Source organism: Cyanistes caeruleus, chromosome 3 (assembly GCF_971803275.1).
Source record: "Cyanistes caeruleus chromosome 3, bCyaCae1.hap1.1, whole genome shotgun sequence".
Lineage (NCBI taxonomy): Eukaryota > Metazoa > Chordata > Aves > Passeriformes > Paridae > Cyanistes > Cyanistes caeruleus.
Genome location: NC_141703.1, coordinates 63,408,575 through 63,426,490, shown reverse-complemented (window position 1 = coordinate 63,426,490; position 17,916 = coordinate 63,408,575). Strand labels below are relative to the sequence as shown.

Here is a 17,916-nt window from a genome sequence, read left to right as displayed (position 1 = left end):
ATGTTATTTTTGAGTTTTGTTTTGTTTGTTATTTGGTCATTTGGATTTTTTTCCTATTTGCTAATTTACCGTGTAACTTTAGATAACTTGTTTATAAAATGACCATCAGCTAAAGCGTCAGGTAGCAATTCCCCAGCTTCATTATTGCTATGTATTATCAGAGCTTTTTGCACACAGGTAATAAACATTCCTTCTGCCATGTTAAAATATAATCTATCTTGAAGATCTCAGTCTTTCATGTTGGTTGGAGGCTGTTATACTGAAGTTACTATTAACTCCCAAATGTTCTGAATCCTTTTGTTCTCCTAATTTTTTATAAAAAATCTATTAGTAAAGTATTCATTATATTGAGCATTGAGCTGTTACAACTCCTGGCTGCTCTTTTTCAGATCCTTCACTGGTTTGTGCAGATGTGCCTGGCTGTGAAGCACATCCATGATAAACGTGTCCTGCACAGGGATATAAAATCCAAGGTGAACAGCGAAAGTTTTGTTGTCATTAATAAACTCTCATGCATGCAAAAGTTAAACCTCCCTCCTTCATAATTTCCCATGACTGCTAGGTTCTGTGGTTTCTATTTAGGCCTAAAAATATCATGTAAATGAAATTGTTGAGTGCATGGGATGATGTAATATTGGGAGTGTAAATATAATCTAAGAATAGCTATATCCTTCATATCCACACTGCCGATAGCACCAATTGCTTGTGACAAACTGCATATAATTTAAAAGAACTACAGAACTATTAAAAAGTGTATGGATTGTGCGGTTTGCAAATATCTTCCCTCACCATTTTTTCTTTTTCTCTCTTCCCTGTCAGAAAGAGGGAAATTCAGAAGAAAGTGGGCCCTTGGTTTGAATATAGCATAAAGATTAAGGCAATTCTTGTTCTTCCTCTGCTAGTGATGCTAGGGCTTTAGGCCCATAAAGCCTTTATGTTTTGATTTTTTTTTGGTAAAAGTATTCAGAGAAGCAAGTAAAAGGAGACACAAAGATAAAATATCAGAAGTGGTCATTGCTGTGTTTTCTGTGTATCCAAACTGCTGAAATGATTCATAGAAGGATATTTAAGTATGTTAATCTTTGCTCTTGAAACACAGAATGTCTTCCTCACTCAAAGTGGAAAAGTCAAATTGGGAGATTTTGGATCTGCACGCCTTCTTGCACAGTATGTGGACATCTCAGCTGATCTCAGTGGTGTCAAGTTTTATTTTACCATTGACAAACAGTACAGAGTTCAAAAATCATTAGTTTTCACCTGGAATTTCTTCTTTGTGCTTTCATTAGTCCAATGTCATACGCCTGTACCTATGTGGGAACTCCTTATTATGTACCTCCAGAAATATGGGAAAGCCTGCCATACAACAACAAAAGGTACTTGTGTTTTCAGTGATCACAAATAATGCCTGACTGATGGACGGGTTTTTTTTATTGCTGTTTCAATCTGGCTTTGTGGCTTATCCATATTTGTCTCAGAGAAGATACTGAGCTGAAGAATATTTACTGAATTAATAAATTTTAAGATTTTTTTTTTAAGGTTATAGTACATAAATTCCTCTTTATTTAAGTAGCTGAGAGCACAGTATCTTTAGTCCTAGAAGGCTGAAAAACAGTGTGCAGACCTCTCTTTGTTTGGGAGAGTACATACATACATACTTGTGTGTATGTTTGTAAGTGTGTATATGTGCACAAACAGGTATGTGTTTGAAACTTATTGTCGGTCTTATTTTTTGAGGGGTGGTTTTCTGGATTATGGTTGATGGATGATTTTTTAACCTCTTCATGCCAGTCTTGATAATGTAAGGATAATGGCACAGAATGGATTACTTAGATTTACAGAGCCCAGTTATTCTGGTCCTTATGCAAGAACTGTGATTGATTTTCCAGGGGAGGTAAGAAACCTTCTACAGTTCAAATTGTTTCCTGCTCCTCTTGCAAGAAAGGCTTCAGTTGCTTCTTGTGCAAATGTCAGTACTCACTTTTGGTGGAAAATGATGGGGTTTTTTCTCAGTAGGAGAATTCTTTTTGGCAGGGCCAGAATTCCAGCTCACAGAATCAGGATTGTGTGGCTGCTCTTTGATGTTCAGGGCCATAGAATACAAAGGCTTTCTTTTTAAGTTCTGAACTTCTTAAGTTCAGAAGGATAAATATTGTTGGAGAAAATTAATTAAGAGACATCCTAGGAATAAAAAGCCAACTCCAACTGTATGACAGTCATCCTTTTTTTTTTTACAGCAGGGTAGGATAAAATAAGCAAGAACATTTCCACATAATTGTATTGTCTTTTATGGTTACTTACATTTAATTTTAGCTTATTCAGCTCAGTTAGGTGCACGGATCAAATGTCACGCTTTTAAGCAACATATTAAATCGTAATTTCTGGCTCTAAATTTTTCATCTCTCTCTATCTCTACAGTGATATATGGTCTCTGGGGTGTATTCTGTATGAGCTGTGCACTCTAAAACACCCGGTAAGTACAGCTTTAGGACTGTCAGAAAAGTCTTGGAATTCCCTGAAACCTAATAAGCAGTTAGCTGTACTATAGAGTTGACTGAAGTGCTTGCTGCTGCTTCCAAAAGAGGGGAGTATTGCTCCACCCTTCCCATGCCTCCTCCACTGTATGCTTCAGTTTCAGCAGTTCTTGGGACCTACTGGGACCTTCTGTACAAGAATCTATTTTCAAATTTGTTAGAAAACAATTGTTTTGTTTTTTTTAATTGGTTAATTTTCCTCAATGTCAGTGAGATGATCTGGGCATATGGAGTCCAGCAGCTGCCAGGCTGGTTCCAGATACCTGCAGTTACAAGAGCATTGCATTTTACAGGATCAAGATAATCCCAGGACATGGTGACAAAGACATGTAAAAATCTCTGCTAATGAATATAAATACAATATATATATATTATATACAATATATATATTATATACAGCAAAATGTAGTAAGCAATAAACATTTTTGTAGCTTGCATCAGTGATACATCTTTCCTTATTCTTCAAATTAAACAAGTCACTGTCCAAGCACCATTCTTCTGCTGGACAGTGGGGACCCTGATGAATGATTCTGTCTTTTTGTCATTTCTGGGACACTATCTTTTATGGTGTTGTTTCCATGTTTCTTATGTGTTTACATCCTCTGTCTCTATACAGATACAAAGGTAAAATGAGAGCCCTTATCAGGATACGTTTGTTTTTCAGGAAAATCAGATCCTAACTGAGAGTCATTTTGTCTTAGTTTTTTATAAGCAGCAGTTTCCTTTCATTGCGCTAACACTGTATCTTGAAATCAGAGAACCACAAAATATTCTGAGTTGGAAAGCACCCACAAGGATGATCTCAAGTATATGAATTCATGAATTTTATTTCTATAAAAATAAAATGGGAACAATCATAAATTTATAGGAGTAATTCCTATCTGCTTTTCCCTTGTAAAAGTTAAATTATGTCAGCTACTTTTTACCTTATGCTTTAACTCTGTCTCTAATATTAGTTTGTTTTTAATGCAGTTTCAAGCCAATAGCTGGAAACATCTCATCCTTAAGATATGCAAAGGGTCCTATGATCCACTTCCATCTCACTATTCCTATGAACTTCATTACTTAATAAAACAGATGTTTAAGAGAAATCCCCAGAATCGTCCATCAGCCAGTACTATTCTTGCAAGAGGATGCTTAACCAAACTTGTGAAAAATTGTTTGCCTTCTGAGGTATAGTATATTCTTTGCCTCTAGATTTAAGCAATACTATCTACATTTAAATACTAAATCCTTTTAATTTGTAGTTTGTTAGTGTATAACTGTAAAGTGTAGTGTGTAGGTAGTACTCTAAAGGCCATGCAGTTGTGCACTTCCCAGAAAACTCAGGTTTTTAAAAGCATTTCTTTTGAAAATTGAAGTTGGATATTGACCTGATGCTGATAAAATTAGATATTGTTAGCTGGAACAGTGATTTTGTATAGTGACAAATACTTGTTTTTATCAAATAGTATATGCAATAGTTTGAAGAAGTTTAAAATGGTACAGTACTTACTTCATACACCTTTCAGATGGCAAATCAGTTTGGGCAAGTATTAGAGGAAACCAAGAAACATGAAGGCAATGCTGCAAGACAAAAGGGTAAGTCAGTAACATTTTTTGTTGATGTAAGGAATGACAATATGAGTAGGAGATATAAGGTCTTAAATACAGCTATAAAACATTAGCATTATATTTCCAAATTTAATTTTAATTATTTCAAAATTTAATACTATTGAACTTACATGGGAAAATGCTTATAATGCATGTAAATTATATTCCAACATAAGTAGAGTCCAAAGCTACAGTATACTTATTGTAGGTCTTAAGTCTTACACTGGAAATAAACTTTTCAGTTTTAGAATCAGCAAAACTTTTAACAGTGGCATGTATTTTAAATATGACAGTTCCTTCTTTCCCAGTGAAGCAAGTTGTGTTCATTAATTAATTTTTATACAGGGAATGTTGGGACTTTTTGCTTCATAAATTTAACTACACCACAATAAGTGCACATTTGGAATGGAATAATAGCAGGACTCTGTTGAGAATGAGCTCTGTTGTCAAAAGTGTGATGAAGCTGTCACATAATTGTCACTGCTTGGTTCAGTGGCAATGCTGTCATACCTCTGGAATACTACTTTACAAAAATCTTTGCTAAAGGTGTTAACTCTTGGATCTGTTCATTAATGTATCAGGGAGTGTCATGGCTGGTGGAAGTTCAAACAATAAGAGAGAAAATAGAGTAAGTATTCAAGTATAAATATGATACTTGTATTTTAATAATTTAGAATGTTCTGTATTATTGATAAGTTTTCACAGAAAATTATTCCTATGCTAAATCATAAATCAGTCTACTAGTGTTCAAATTTCAGTTTTTCTGTGTGTTTCTCAGCACTCTTTGGTTGGAAATAACTTTTTGATTCTTCCCATGTTTGGTTTAGTTCCATAGTGGATTTTTTTATAACCCTGTCAAAACAAAACCCAAACAACCTCTTGTTTTTTCAAATTTTTTTTTATTTTGACACTGCAAAAGTTTATCCATTTTCTTTGCTTTTGGGACACATTTGGAACTGGCTGCTGTGGAAACAGTCTACTCTGGACATAATTCTCACCAGGTTTTAGGGCCCACATGAGATTTCAGGAGAGGAGAATTAAGGTAGCCAAGATGTCCCCTATGGGTACATTACCATAGCCTGACTCAGCCATATTCAGTATATTTTTAAGAAATATGTTGCCCAGGGGCTTTTTTTTTTTTTTTTTTCTTTTTCTTATCATAGACCTGTCAAGGTGAGAAGTTTAGTATTTGGTTGCAGATGCATCTCGTTTCCCCTGGGAATGTAAATAATTTATATTTCTTGTGTTCTTAAATGTAAAAACACTTCAAATGACAAATTACATCAAAAAACTACATATGTGCTTAGCTTCAGAAACTGAGGTTTTCTGTCATGGGTACACAGTGTGAAAAGCAGTGCCATAATAGGTAGGGTGCAGTTGCAATTTGCTTCATGATATTTAGTTTAGTTTTCAAATCTTGCAGCCTTCAGGCCAGGTACTTTATAGCAAAACTGAAATAATTAATCCATGTTAATATGACTGTTTTGTTTTCCTTGACAGCAAGGATAAAAATTGATACAATCTTTACTCTTTTAAAGCAAAGGGAAGATGAAATTAGCAAGCATAGCCCCTTAGAAAGGAAAAATGCTGAGGATTTGAGTGAAGGCACAAGAGAACAAAGGAAGTCTTATCAAGAAGGTAAGTTTTATCAGCTCTAAGGCTGATGCACTTCTTTCTGTGTACTGGTATCTGCAGGTCAGTGGTACAGCTACTTAGGTGGCTCAAACTGGCTCAGGTAACTCCAGACAAGAAAACCATGCTGCCATCAGTTGCTTCTTCAAGTATATTGATTCATCCTGCTCATCTGAAACTTTTTAAAAAATAATAAAATTAAAATATTCTCTTGTCAAAGTAATAAAAAATGACAGTTGGAAAACATTTGGAATAGATTAAATGTATGGGGAACACTTTACAGTTCAGATTTGCACCCACAGAATCAAACATCACTGCTAGTTAAGTGGTTCTTAATACTACTTTGCCTGGGCAGTCTGGACATAGAATCAAGTTAGATGCTGGTTACCATGGGATTTTTTTGTTACAATTACAATATCAGCTTCTGCTGTCTTCCCAGGAAGTCCTGATCTGTCACACGCCCACAGGAGGCAATGGGAAAAGAGGATATCCAATACTGTGCTGAATGTCCTGGAAAATGCGTCCTTGCTTTCTTCCAGTTTTACACCTGAAGAGACTGAAAGTAAGACCTAACTAAATGTGCTTTTAATTCAAGTAATGTCAGTGATTCTTCACAGATTTTAAAAGCCAAAACTTTACACGGCTGTCTTAGTTTAGGGCAAATTTGGGAGAAAAATTCTAAATGGGGAAAATAGGGAAAAAATTCTAAATGGTGAAAAAAAAAAAATCTAAATTTTTTCCTAGGGAAAAAAAATTCAAATGACTTCTCCCCCCAACTGGTCCAGGAAAAAATAATTTCCTTGGAGAGAAGTGGAAAAAACCCTGTTTGTTTAACAGAAATTGAATAATATTAAACAATAAAACCTCTCACTGTTCAATGAGATGGCAAATCCAGGAAGAAAAGTCCTTTTCATGTGGTGTAGCTCAGCTCACTCAGGTTCTTATCAGTCCCTCCAGCCAGTGCCGAGGCCCAGGCCCCGGTGGACCACAGGCGTGAGCTCCCAGGGTTTGGCTGGGTCTTTTTTAGTCCAGAGCAGGTTTGAATAGATCCAGGAAAAAAAAAGAAAAAAAGTTCCAGGGAACTTTTCTGCCTCAGCTAGCTAAAACTAACTAAAAGCCAGAGAGAAGCTCTGTCCTGCTGTCTGTCCGTGTTGCAGACACCACAGTCCAGGAGCAGGATGTGTCGGAGTGATGTTTTTCTTTCGACACAAACTGCGCGCTTCTTCTTCCCCCTCCTTTGCTGTCAGAGCCAGTCTTAAAAGTGCAAAACTTAATATATAAAATAAACTAAACGATTAAAGATACTAGTATCATAGTCACCCTGGGACAACGGCATGTTTAAAATTATGTTCAAATAATTTAAGAATATTTCGTTAGTGAACAATGGAAAAGTTCACTGTGCTGAAGAGAATTTGTGTTTTTATGTGACAGGAAGATTACAAAGAGTGATGAAACTGACAGATAACATTAGCAACCCTGAAATTATAATCATCACTAAGAAATTATCTTACAATCCTCCTTTTAATGCAGCATTTTTGGAGGTGGCAGTGAGGAATTCATTTGGTGCAGAATGCAACCACCCTTTCTTTCAAGTACAGCATACTATTGGGAGCATAAAACATCTACACCTCCACTTTTGTTGTGATTCAACATACAGGTTAAGGCCAGTGACAAGAACTATCAATGATGTATCTCAGTATGAGGCAGAGACTTTTTTTCTTTTGATTAAAAGCTTTTGATTAAAACATCGTGGGGTTTCTTCTGAGGAAGATTTCAATTTTAAAATGCCCCACATTGATGCAATTGTTAAAATTATTTAATGTGATTCTGGATATGTGTTCTAGGTAAATGTGAATAAATGCTGTGGAAATAAATAATCAAGATATGAATAGTCAGAAAATTCCTAGGGTGTGGTAGGAATGTTATATGATAGTTATGCACAGGGCAAGGGAAGTGGATGGAGGAATGCATGTATTTAAGTGTTCTGCTATTAAAAGGCACTCAGAAAAAAGCCTCAGGCTTCATTTTGTGAAACTTGCAGAGGAACCACATGAGTTTGCAGACCCTTGGTGCGACAAATGGAGTTATCTAGACTCTTTTCTTCCTGTTTCTTCCTGTTTCTCATTTCTCTCTTGAATGTGATCTTGAATGTCATCCATACTGATAGTGCAGTTTTATAATGAATGATTTTATACCCAGGTGGTGGTGTTATAAACTACAGTGAAAATAAGCCACGGAAGCAGTGGAACAAGGAACCCCCTCAGACCCTGATGGACATGCTCAGCAATGCAGATGTCAGCTTAGCATTTAAAACATACACAATTTATAAACCAGGTAAATCCCCATTTTCTGGGCAAACACTTTTGCAAACAGGTTCAATAATAAAGGAAATTTATTTTATTTTTTTTTTTCATACATGGCTTCTATGTATACAGATCTTTCACTTGAGCTCATATCACAACAGGCAACCTTTTGGGGTTTTTTAAGTTTACCAAATGAAATGTGGACTTAGAAAAGCCAAGTTCAGAATTAATGAGTGATTGTACATCTGCACTACAGTTCTTCATGATGGGCTTTCACTTCCAGCTCATCAGCTGAATGAGATTGTGACAAAACACAGATGGTTGCTATGTCCTCCCACCCTCTGAGCTGTGCAGTGTGTGTGAGTTAGGGAGATGCAGGAAACGCACAGTAGCCCCATCAGGTAAATCCCCCCTCACTAAGGCAGTGGTGCCCTGGTTCAAGGGCATGACGATCAGATCCACAGCTGAAGGCAGCTGCAGTCTATAGATGTTTGCAGCCACAGTCACAAAGACTTGCTCTACACTTCAGTTGCCTTATCAGTTTATTTTCCCACCTAAAATAGGAAACAATTTATCCTGGAATCTGCTGCAAACTGGGGATGAATTCGAAAGACTATTTTCTGTTTATATTCTCAATAGTTTAACTTAAAAAAATTATTTTAATGACATTTTAATTTTTATCTTTTCAAAGCTTCTGAAAACATATTAAGAGGTCCACTTTCTGCTGAAAGTGAAGCATCTGATGAAGTAGATGGTGAACATGAAGCTGTTGTCACAGATTCTGAGAGATTTGAACCTAGATCTGATGAAGATGACACGTATGTCCAAATAATGTCCTTGCATTTATGTTTTCTTTGGTTCCTCAAAGAGATTTTTCCATAACAACATTCCCCTGAAAAAAATAGTATTTTTCTCAGCATCTAAATCCATCCCTCTCTTGCATAATGAAATTGAAATTTAGTAGCATATGATATCTTACGATGTATGAACAAAAATGCTGTGATTTTTGGATGTGTGTATGTTTTGGGGGTGGTTCTCAGATTCCCAGAATCTCAGTTTGTGTCACTGTTTATTTTTGTGGTGCCTGGAGATGACTACATAGGCCTGTATTGCTGCAGTTCAGCTGCAGACTGTCGATTATCAACACATTTGCAGTCTCTTAATTAATTTACCTTTGTTTTTGTTGAAACTTACTTTTGTAAATTCCATAGAGAACATTTATTGGTTCTTTTATCGAAGTGGTACAGGAAGTAGGTTTCTTGTGCTGATAGTTTTAACATAACTTATCCTAATTACAGAGTAATTTCTTTGGGGGGAAAAAAGCAATTAAAGATTTATAAAGTTGTATTTTGCTTTCCAAAATAACACTTTTTGAAATCTATTTTTAGGGACTTTGAAGAAGATGACCCAGACTGGGTGTCAGAACTGAAAATGGTATTGAAACAGAGTGACTGAAAACTTGAATTTACCTGCAATGAGTGAAGCTAGGTGTGCTGGTATCCAAGTTCTTGTTAATAATTGGTTATTCATTGAATAATTTCAATGTGGGCATGTTTACTATATCACAAAACGGAGGATGGAAAATGGACAATAAACTTTTTTAGAAAGAACACTTGCAGATAGCTAAGCAAGTTCATGTACTAAATATATTTGGAGTTGGTAATAGCTTTGCAGAAATGTTCAGTGAAGTTATAGCATTGTTCAAATTGTCTTCCTGTCATGTTTCAAGGAGATGGTGTAGCACTCTGAGAAGGAGTAGAGGTGTTTTTCCTGAGTACATAACGAAATGCAGCATTGTGGCGGGTTGATGCTGGATACCAGGTGCCACCAAGGCCTCTCTGTCACTCCCCTCCTCAGCTGGGCACGGGAGAGAAAATTAAAGTCTCATGGGTCAAGAGAAGCACAGGGAGAGATCACTCACCAGTTACAGGTAAAACAGACTCGCCTTGAGGAAATTGATTTATTACCAACCAAATCAGAGCAGAGTAGTGAAACATAAACCCAAATCTTAGAACACTTTTCTCCCACCCTCCCTTCTTCCTGGACTCAATTTCACTTCACTGGTCAAGGCCGAGCCTGTCAGTGATGGTGGTGGGGCCTCTGGGATGACAGATCAGAGAAGGGGAGAGAGGGGGACATGGATGGGGACACAGTTGGGTGGGTCTGTCTTGGAGCTGGCTGGCATTGGCTCTGTCAAACATGTGAGAAGCTTCTGGCAGATGCCACCCCTGTAGCTCCTCTCTGCTACCGAAACCCTGCCACACAAACCCAATACACACATAGGTATAACTGATGTTTGAAGGGTATATTATGGGAACATTAGACTATGATAAATAGTTGAGGCTTTAGTTTGTGCAATTATTAATCCCCTGAAAACTCTTTGAGACTGAACTTTTGCCTTGACTCAGTGAAAAATTTTTATATGTCCCTGCATGTGTTAAAGGAAGCAAATGTATCAATGAATAAGGACAAATTTTCCAGCTTTGATCGGAGACACAATTTTGCTGTGGAGAGCGCTACGGGCAATGTCGAGTTTGAGCTCTGTTCTGGTTACTGGGTAATAAATAAGACACTTTACAAGAAAAATGTGGCAAGGGAGAGCACAAATGCTCTTGGCAGAGTTCTCCTGGGGAAGCTGTCCCAGACTATGTCCCTGTAATGAATAATATTAGGAATAATACACAAGGAAAGCTGTAGGAACTCTGTAGATCTGGTGCAGATCCAGTTCATACCTGCCCTATACCCACCTGCACGTAGGCTGGTTCGTGAGTTTCCACCCAGGATTCAAGACCTTGAGGCAGCCGAGATTTCCTTTCGGGCCGCTGATCACGCCAGCCACGAGTCAGTGTGGGCGGCCGGGAGGAGGGGGAGGTTTGTGGCGGGGAAGTGAGGCTGCCGCGGCTCCCGAAGGGCTCTGCCAGCGCCACTCCTCCGGCGGGCCCGGCTCCTCCCCGCGGCCGGCCGGGCTCCGGAGGCGGCTGAGCTCACACAGGTACCGCGTCCCCCCGGTGCCCCCGGCCGCTGCGGGGGCTGGGGCCGGCCGAACCGAGCTGGGCCGGGCCGGGCCGGGCCGGGCCGGGCCGGGCCGGGCCGGGCGGCAGGGCAGGGAGGCCCCGGTGAGGGCTGCCCGGCGGCGCGTGCCGTCGCCATGGGGACGCAGGGCGGCCGGGGCGCGGCATCCCCGCGGGGCCCTGCCCGCACTGCCGCCGCCTGTCCGGCCCGGCCCGGCCCGGCCCGGCCCGGCAGCCCTCGGGTCCCCCGGGACTCGGGACAGGCGCTGCTGGGCGGGCCGTGCCGGCCCTGGCGCCCTCCCCAGCGCCCCGTGGCCGGCGGGGACCGGGCTGTCGGCCAGGGATGCGGGACCGAGCCCGGGCGGAGCGCACCCTGCGCACATCTGTCCCCCAGAGTGCCGCTTGTCACCTGTGGCTGCCAACAGCAGCTGGCTGTGAGCCAGACACAGAAACCCCGAACGTCCCAAGGTGGCCCTGCTGGCACTGCCGGTGCCTCAGAGGCTGCCAGCGATGGAGCCTGTGGCAGAGCTTGCCTGGCAGGGAACGTCTGCTATCGGAGCTAATCTCCCTTGCTAAAACTCAGGACTACTAATAAGAGCAGTTTTGTAGTGTTTGCTCCGATTTAGGTGTGTAGCTTTTCTTTGGAAGCACTGCAAGTAGCCAGTGACTTCAGTGCTCCTCTCGGGGGTTTCCAGACTACTGCTACTTCACTTGGCCAAGGTCTCCTGCGGCTTTCCATTTTGCTGACAACGTTAGATCGCCTTAATATAAACTAAATCAATATGGAATAGGTGATTTCTTTTTTTCCCCCCATTAAAAGATCAATTCTGCAGTTTTGTTCCATTCACAAAATGATGTCACGTTTTACAAAATCCTATCATAATTCTACACAGTACTCTGTATTTGCTTCCCATGCATTAAACTTTACGGTGCACTGTGCTTTTCCTTATGAGACACTCATAAACTTACTGCTTATTAAAAGTTAAGATCTGCAATAATTTGCATATTTCCAGGACATGATATTTTTAGGAAAAAATCAACAGCAGTAATGTTATAAAAAGTAATAAAAATGACATTCTTAAAAGGTGTCTATTTCAGTAGCATTAACTCAGATGTTAAAGCACTGACTATGTGCAGTACTAATTTGGGGAATTTTTATTTTAGCCACTGCTCTAAAACGAATACATCATGGATAAATATGAAATCATTAAACAAATTGGAGAAGGATCTTTTGGCAAAATATTCCTGGCAAAAGGAAAAACGGATAAGGAGCCATGTGTTATCAAAGAGATCAATTTAACTAAGGTAAAACAACAAAACCTGAATTATATTTACCAGATTGTGCTACTTGCATTTTGCTAGGTATGAACTTAGGATATATTTTATCTCCTTTGTAGTTCCATCTCAACTATATAGAGCTAAGCTTTCCAAAGAATATATTCTTTGCTAACTTATTATTCTTAAAGCACAGGTAAAATACATATTTTGATATTAAGTCTTTGCTTTTTAGTGTGTTTTTGTTGTTTTCAAAGCTTCTTTCTTCCTACAGTGTGGCACTGCCTAATTCAAATTCTGAAATAGTTGATTCAACTACAATGAAAATATTGCCACTAAAATAACAAATCACAGTTCTGTGGTGAATTTCTCTAAGCTTTTTAATTTCCTTGTTTCCCACATCCGTATTTTCAGACATGGGTAATTCACAACGGAGTCTTTCCAATTCTCATTTATGTTTATGGCAGTTTGATTCGTCTCATTCGTCTGATTTTAAGTTTCTGTTCTGTTGCTGTCAGCATTTGAGCTGCTTGGCCAGACACCCTTTCAAGGAGAAGAAGAGAATTAAGTATTTTTAGGAAGCTGTTGGTCACATTTGTTTAAGATTTCTGATTTAGAACAAGCTCAGTTGGACCATGAAACTTCTGTCTTCCTTCCCACTGCCTGCAGAGGCAGCTTGGGGCCACTTGCTCGGGTGTTGGGGGAATATCACGGCTGTATCTGGTTCCATAAAAGCAATTAAAATCTCTGTAATTTCAATACAGGGGTTTTAACAGTCAGTTTCAATGAGTGCCTACATGCTTTTGACAGATCTGTTGCTATTCTGGGCCACCCCAGTGAATTTCTAATATATTAGAGAATTACAGTAGAAGAATGAGTCCTAGAAAGAGCTGTATGTCTTCCAGATTCAAACCTGGAAAGGCTGACACATGAGTAATGACAACTAAATGAAAAGATGGATAGTTTCTCTCTCTGCTCATGACCAATAAACTCCATGCATTTCTAATCATAGATTTTGATGTACAGCTAGAAGAATGGCTGCTAATGAAATACTGCTGTGAATCCCACTTGTTCAAAAATCAGAAGCTGGAGACAGAAAATTGCTACTTTGAATTCAAAAGATTTTTATTTTTTTTTTTTAATATGGTAGAGTGTGTTTTTTTCAGTAACTGATTTTTGGATCTTTAAGGATTACATTTCAAAACTATTTCTTAAGAATGAGGGTAAGAAACTTGATAAATACAAGAAAACATTTTGAAGGATAGATACTCAGAGAAATGAATTTTTAAGTTTTATTGATGGAAGTGGGATCATAACAAACTAAATGGAAGTTTTTCATTAATGTAGCAGGGCAAAGAATTTGCTTGAAATGTTACAGGAACAAGTAACATCCGTAAAATGAAGGATTTTTTTTTCTTTTCACTTTGATCTTTTGACATCACCCCTATTAGCATTACAGTCATCTACATCTGTACTCTTCAAATTCTGAAGGGAATTCTTTAGAGTTTCAATTCTTTCACTTCAGTTTAAATGTATACATTTGCCTGTTTGTAAAATGTCAAAATTTGGTTTGACTTCAATATTGTTCTAATACACTTTCAAACATACACTGCAAATCTATTTCCTATAATAAAAGTTATATTTACTATTAATAATAAGTAATTATTAATACTATTTATAAGAATAAAAATAATTAAAAATTATAATAATTATTATTTCTAATGGTAGATATATTTATAGTAATAATTATTATATGATAACAAATATAATATTTTTTTATTTATCTTTATGTTATATATATCTATCATACTTTATAATATTTCCACATCCTCTTGGTACACTGTATTTTTGTATTAGTGAGAATAGTTTGGTAATGATGTAACTATTTTTGAAAAAAGTTTAATATATCATTGCTAGCATTTAGTTTCTTAATTCTTTGTAGATGCCTGTGAAAGAAAAAGAAGCCTCTGAGAAAGAAGTCATTCTGCTGGCCAAGATGAAGCATGCAAATATTGTAACCTTCTATGCTTCTTTGCAAGGTTTACTTTTAACATTTCTGTTTTAGTTGTGGTGAAAGGAGTGGAAGGCAGAAAACCTACCTTGTTAGTGTTGAGCACCCTTAGCCCTGTCCCTAAAGCCTTAAACGTGGGAAAAGGTCTCAACTCCTAGAAATGGATACGAACCATCAAATTCAGGCATCACTTGCATTTTTCACATGTGTGAGTGGGTACTTGGCATGAATCCTAGATCCTGAGATGTCTGTACTGTACAAGTTGAATTTTTGTCATGATTTTTTATGGGAGTCCATAGTTTAGTGGGAATTTTCTAGTAGTTTCAATAGAGGAGAGCTTTTGAGTATAGCAAGGAATAGGCTAATCAAAAAGGACAGAAGGCTGATGAAACAGGCAAGAAATAGAATGATCATTTCATCTTATCTAACCTCGGGTTCCTCATATTTTGTTTATCCACATCATATACATATGACATTATATGGTTACGACATGTACATCACATATGCATGCACACATATATTCATACTTATGTATGCTTATACATACACACAGACAAAACAGGCAAGCACAAAAAGAGGCCATTTAACAGAAATTAAGTATATTAGTACATCTGAAAATGTCTTTTGGCACCTGGAATATAAAAACAGTATTGGCATTTCATACCTTCATACAGCACTGTCTTTCCAGTGATCCAATATGAATCTCATAATGCTGTGCTAGACTTTTTTCTTCAGGTGAATTTTGAATTATCACTCAAGGATAAAGAATTCTTCATGACTGAAAGAGATAGAAGGAATTCTGTTCACCATGAAAGCTATTTCCCTGTATTTATTTTTCCTCTGACATCTGCCATAAGTAGTGCCTTATGTAATAAAAGTTACAGTTGCGGCTTCTGTTCAAATTGTTCTCTGTGACCAAGACTGTAACTGTTCTAGGGGACATGTAGGTCAGATAGTCTTCTAACCCCAGAGAGGTAAGAACAGGTTGAATTTTTCTATTAAGCAGGCCCTGCTGTTTCCTTTTGCTTTTTGGAATATTGTCTACTTTTAACCTTTTCCCTAAGCCTTACTGCTTACTTAGTTGTTGAGCAAAAAACCTGAACTTTGAAGCATTTCGCTAAGTTTCCTGTAAGAACATCTCTCAGTGGGGTCTCTTGAGGCTCTCCTCATGTATTTAATATTTCACTGAATCTCCATTTAAATATATTTTTACTTCTTATTTTTGCATCAGGTTTCATTGGAATTATCTATTTTTTCACAGTCTTTGAAATTAAGGAGTAGGTAGAGGTAAATTGCTACTTTTTGAAAGAAGGGCTGTAAAAATAAAAATAAAAATAAATTGTTGCGGTGCTGATGAAGAATACAGGAATAAAGGCAAAATTATGCTTTTCCTTTCAGAAAAGAACAAGCTATATATTGTGATGGAATACTGTGATGGTGGAGATTTAATGAAGAGGATAAATATGCAGCATGGAGTGCTGTTTGATGAGGACCAGGTGAAAGACAATTTCTTTAGAGGGAAGAACACATGTGAAACACGTGGTTTGAATTATTCAGTAATAACTGAACTTTTAAAGAAAACTTTGGTAATTTTAGTTGCAGTGTAGGAAGGTTTTTTAGCACTCTTTAAGATCTGAAATTAAATCATTAGTATGATGATGACTTTTTTAATGCCCCCTTCCTCCTATTGCTCTTTGCATTGTAGATGTACTTTTTCTTTACATTAGCAATATACCCATTAAACCACTAAGACCTTCTTTTAAGCAGTGCTTTCCAGTTATGGGGAGGATGTATTATGTACAAATTCTTAGTTTGTTGGTGCTGTTTGCATAATGGCATATCCTCCTTTGTACTGAAGTTTGTGGTAAATCTCTCATTCATTTCATTTTGATCAAAACTTCTCTGATGCCATTTAAATTATTAAATCGGCACAGAGAAACAAGCCCAGATATCTGACTGCTTTTGGGCCATGTTCATGTATATTTTATTTTGTAAATAGGTGAGAATAGTAGGTATTGCAATTCACAGAAGTGGAATTTCCCACTATTCCTTACTTACTCCCTTATTTTTTTGCTAACTCTAAGCTTTCTGTAGGAAATTTTCTTCATGTAGGAATTAGTGGACTGAACTCTGGAGTTATCTAGTCATAAATAAAATCTACTTTTACAAATACAATGACATTTTGCTTAGAAACCAAGTAGATAGTATCCAACCTCCTAGTGGAAATATACTCTAGAGCATAAAATTGAAGCAAAAAAAAAGTAGTGTTACTTTCCTTTTTGCTTTAGTAGTAAAAGAGGAACTCCTTGGTGGAGAAGTCAGTTGCAAGTGAATTACTTGTTCAGTAATAATGAATTTTAAGATCCTATTGGGAGTCATGCTAGAGGCAGAGAGAACATGAAAGAAAATAAAGAGAGGACAAACCCACAGATCATGAAAGCACAAAGGAGAGAACCAACACACAAACCCCTTGACAATGACACAGAATAATACATATCCAAAGCAAGGCAAAAGAAATACAGACAGAAGAATGAATTACAGAAACTAAAGATACATTTGCTGATCAAAGAAATGAAAGCAAATCTTCCCAATTTAACCTAACAGTGTTAAATTATCTTTATATTTTCAAATGTACTTCTGAGAAAGTCTCATTTGTGGCATCAGCCCTAATCAGGAAATCATCTATTTAATGTCAAGCATTGCTAAATAGAAGGTAATTTCTATTTACTTGAATCAAAGTCTTTCATGTGCATGAATTTTCCTAAACAGAGAAGTGTATCAGCAGGTTGTAGTTTTGTTTCTGAATTTAGTCCAAAGGCCCTTATTTAAGAAGACATGTATACATTGGAAGTTAAATATATGTTTAAAAGCTGTACTGGGCCAAGGATAAAGGATGAACACATGTGCCTACTTTTTATGCAAGTTTCTTCATAGCTCACTTCTTTCACTAGAATTCAGTCCTTTTTTTTTTTTTTTTTTTTTTTTTTTTTGGCTCCTGGATCATTCAGTAGGACTACAAATATTTTTCTACAGCTGGGTGGTATGACTTCCATCACTGAGGATTAAGAAGCCACTTCCCAATGCTGTCTTAGCTATTTGCACTCCCTCACTTCTTAAAAAAGGTCTATTTCTCTCTTCTTTCCTTTGGCATGATTCTTCAGTCCTTGTTAAAATGCATGTCCTGGCACAGTCAGGGAAAGTTTGAGGGGGATAAGTGGAGTAGATATCTATTTCCATTTAGTTTAGTGATAAATGGGAAGGAAAAGTCTATGGCATTAACTTTAAAAATACCTTTTTTACTGTTTTATATTGTATACGTTCTATATACTTTAGATTTTGTTGTTGTCTTTATTTTATATATTTCAGTAAGATGCCCCATTAGAGTCACACAAATTCATAGGTACCTGTTCTCTGTTACTTTCACTGCAGATTCTCAGTTGGTTTGTGCAGATCTCCTTGGGCTTGAAGCATATTCACGACAAGAAGATTTTACACAGAGATGTAAAAACACAGGTAGTAAAACTGGTACTGGAGAGGGTGTTATTTTATCTTGTGAAACA

At 37.5% G+C, this 17,916-nt stretch overlaps 2 protein-coding genes and 1 long non-coding RNA gene across 12 annotated transcripts in view; 2 read left to right on the top strand and 1 right to left on the bottom strand.

The window, feature by feature from the left end:
* NEK3 (NIMA related kinase 3) overlaps positions 1 to 9,848 on the top strand; it is a 13,822-nt gene extending 3,974 nt beyond the window's left edge. For 4 of the 5 annotated variants that reach the window (XM_023946093.2, XM_086881416.1, XM_086881417.1 and 1 more), the window contains 12 exons: positions 390 to 473; positions 1,100 to 1,167; positions 1,287 to 1,373; positions 2,416 to 2,470; positions 3,504 to 3,704; positions 4,043 to 4,112; positions 4,706 to 4,752; positions 5,663 to 5,762; positions 6,196 to 6,318; positions 7,956 to 8,090; positions 8,751 to 8,877; positions 9,448 to 9,666. In XM_023946093.2, the coding sequence (XP_023801861.1) occupies positions 390 to 473; positions 1,100 to 1,167; positions 1,287 to 1,373; positions 2,416 to 2,470; positions 3,504 to 3,704; positions 4,043 to 4,112; positions 4,706 to 4,752; positions 5,663 to 5,762; positions 6,196 to 6,318; positions 7,956 to 8,090; positions 8,751 to 8,877; positions 9,448 to 9,514 (1,164 nt within the window). In that variant the 3' untranslated portion in view covers positions 9,515 to 9,666. Of the gene's footprint in view, positions 1 to 389; positions 474 to 1,099; positions 1,168 to 1,286; positions 1,374 to 2,415; positions 2,471 to 3,503; positions 3,705 to 4,042; positions 4,113 to 4,705; positions 4,753 to 5,662; positions 5,763 to 6,195; positions 6,319 to 7,955; positions 8,091 to 8,750; positions 8,878 to 9,447; positions 9,667 to 9,788 lie in introns of those variants that run through there. The other variant, XM_086881415.1, reaches the window with a different exon arrangement.
* On the bottom strand, positions 9,692 to 10,899 carry LOC147654193 (uncharacterized). The gene is made up of 2 exons (XR_015284670.1): positions 10,807 to 10,899; positions 9,692 to 9,916 (listed from the first exon to the last, which is right to left on the bottom strand). It is a non-coding gene; the product is annotated as an uncharacterized LOC147654193 (long non-coding RNA).
* Positions 9,899 to 17,916, top strand: part of NEK5 (NIMA related kinase 5) — a 27,343-nt gene continuing 19,325 nt past the window's right edge. The window contains exons 1-6 of one of the 6 annotated variants that reach the window (XM_086881410.1): positions 10,930 to 11,051; positions 12,235 to 12,375; positions 14,288 to 14,384; positions 15,092 to 15,330; positions 15,755 to 15,852; positions 17,786 to 17,869. In XM_086881410.1, coding sequence (XP_086737536.1) covers positions 15,778 to 15,852; positions 17,786 to 17,869 — 159 coding nt within the window. In that variant the 5' untranslated portion in view covers positions 10,930 to 11,051; positions 12,235 to 12,375; positions 14,288 to 14,384; positions 15,092 to 15,330; positions 15,755 to 15,777. Of the gene's footprint in view, positions 9,990 to 10,896; positions 11,052 to 11,303; positions 11,697 to 11,778; positions 11,862 to 12,234; positions 12,376 to 14,287; positions 14,385 to 15,091; positions 15,331 to 15,754; positions 15,853 to 17,785; positions 17,870 to 17,916 lie in introns of those variants that run through there. The other 5 variants (XM_086881409.1, XM_086881407.1, XM_086881405.1 and 2 more) reach the window with 5 other exon arrangements.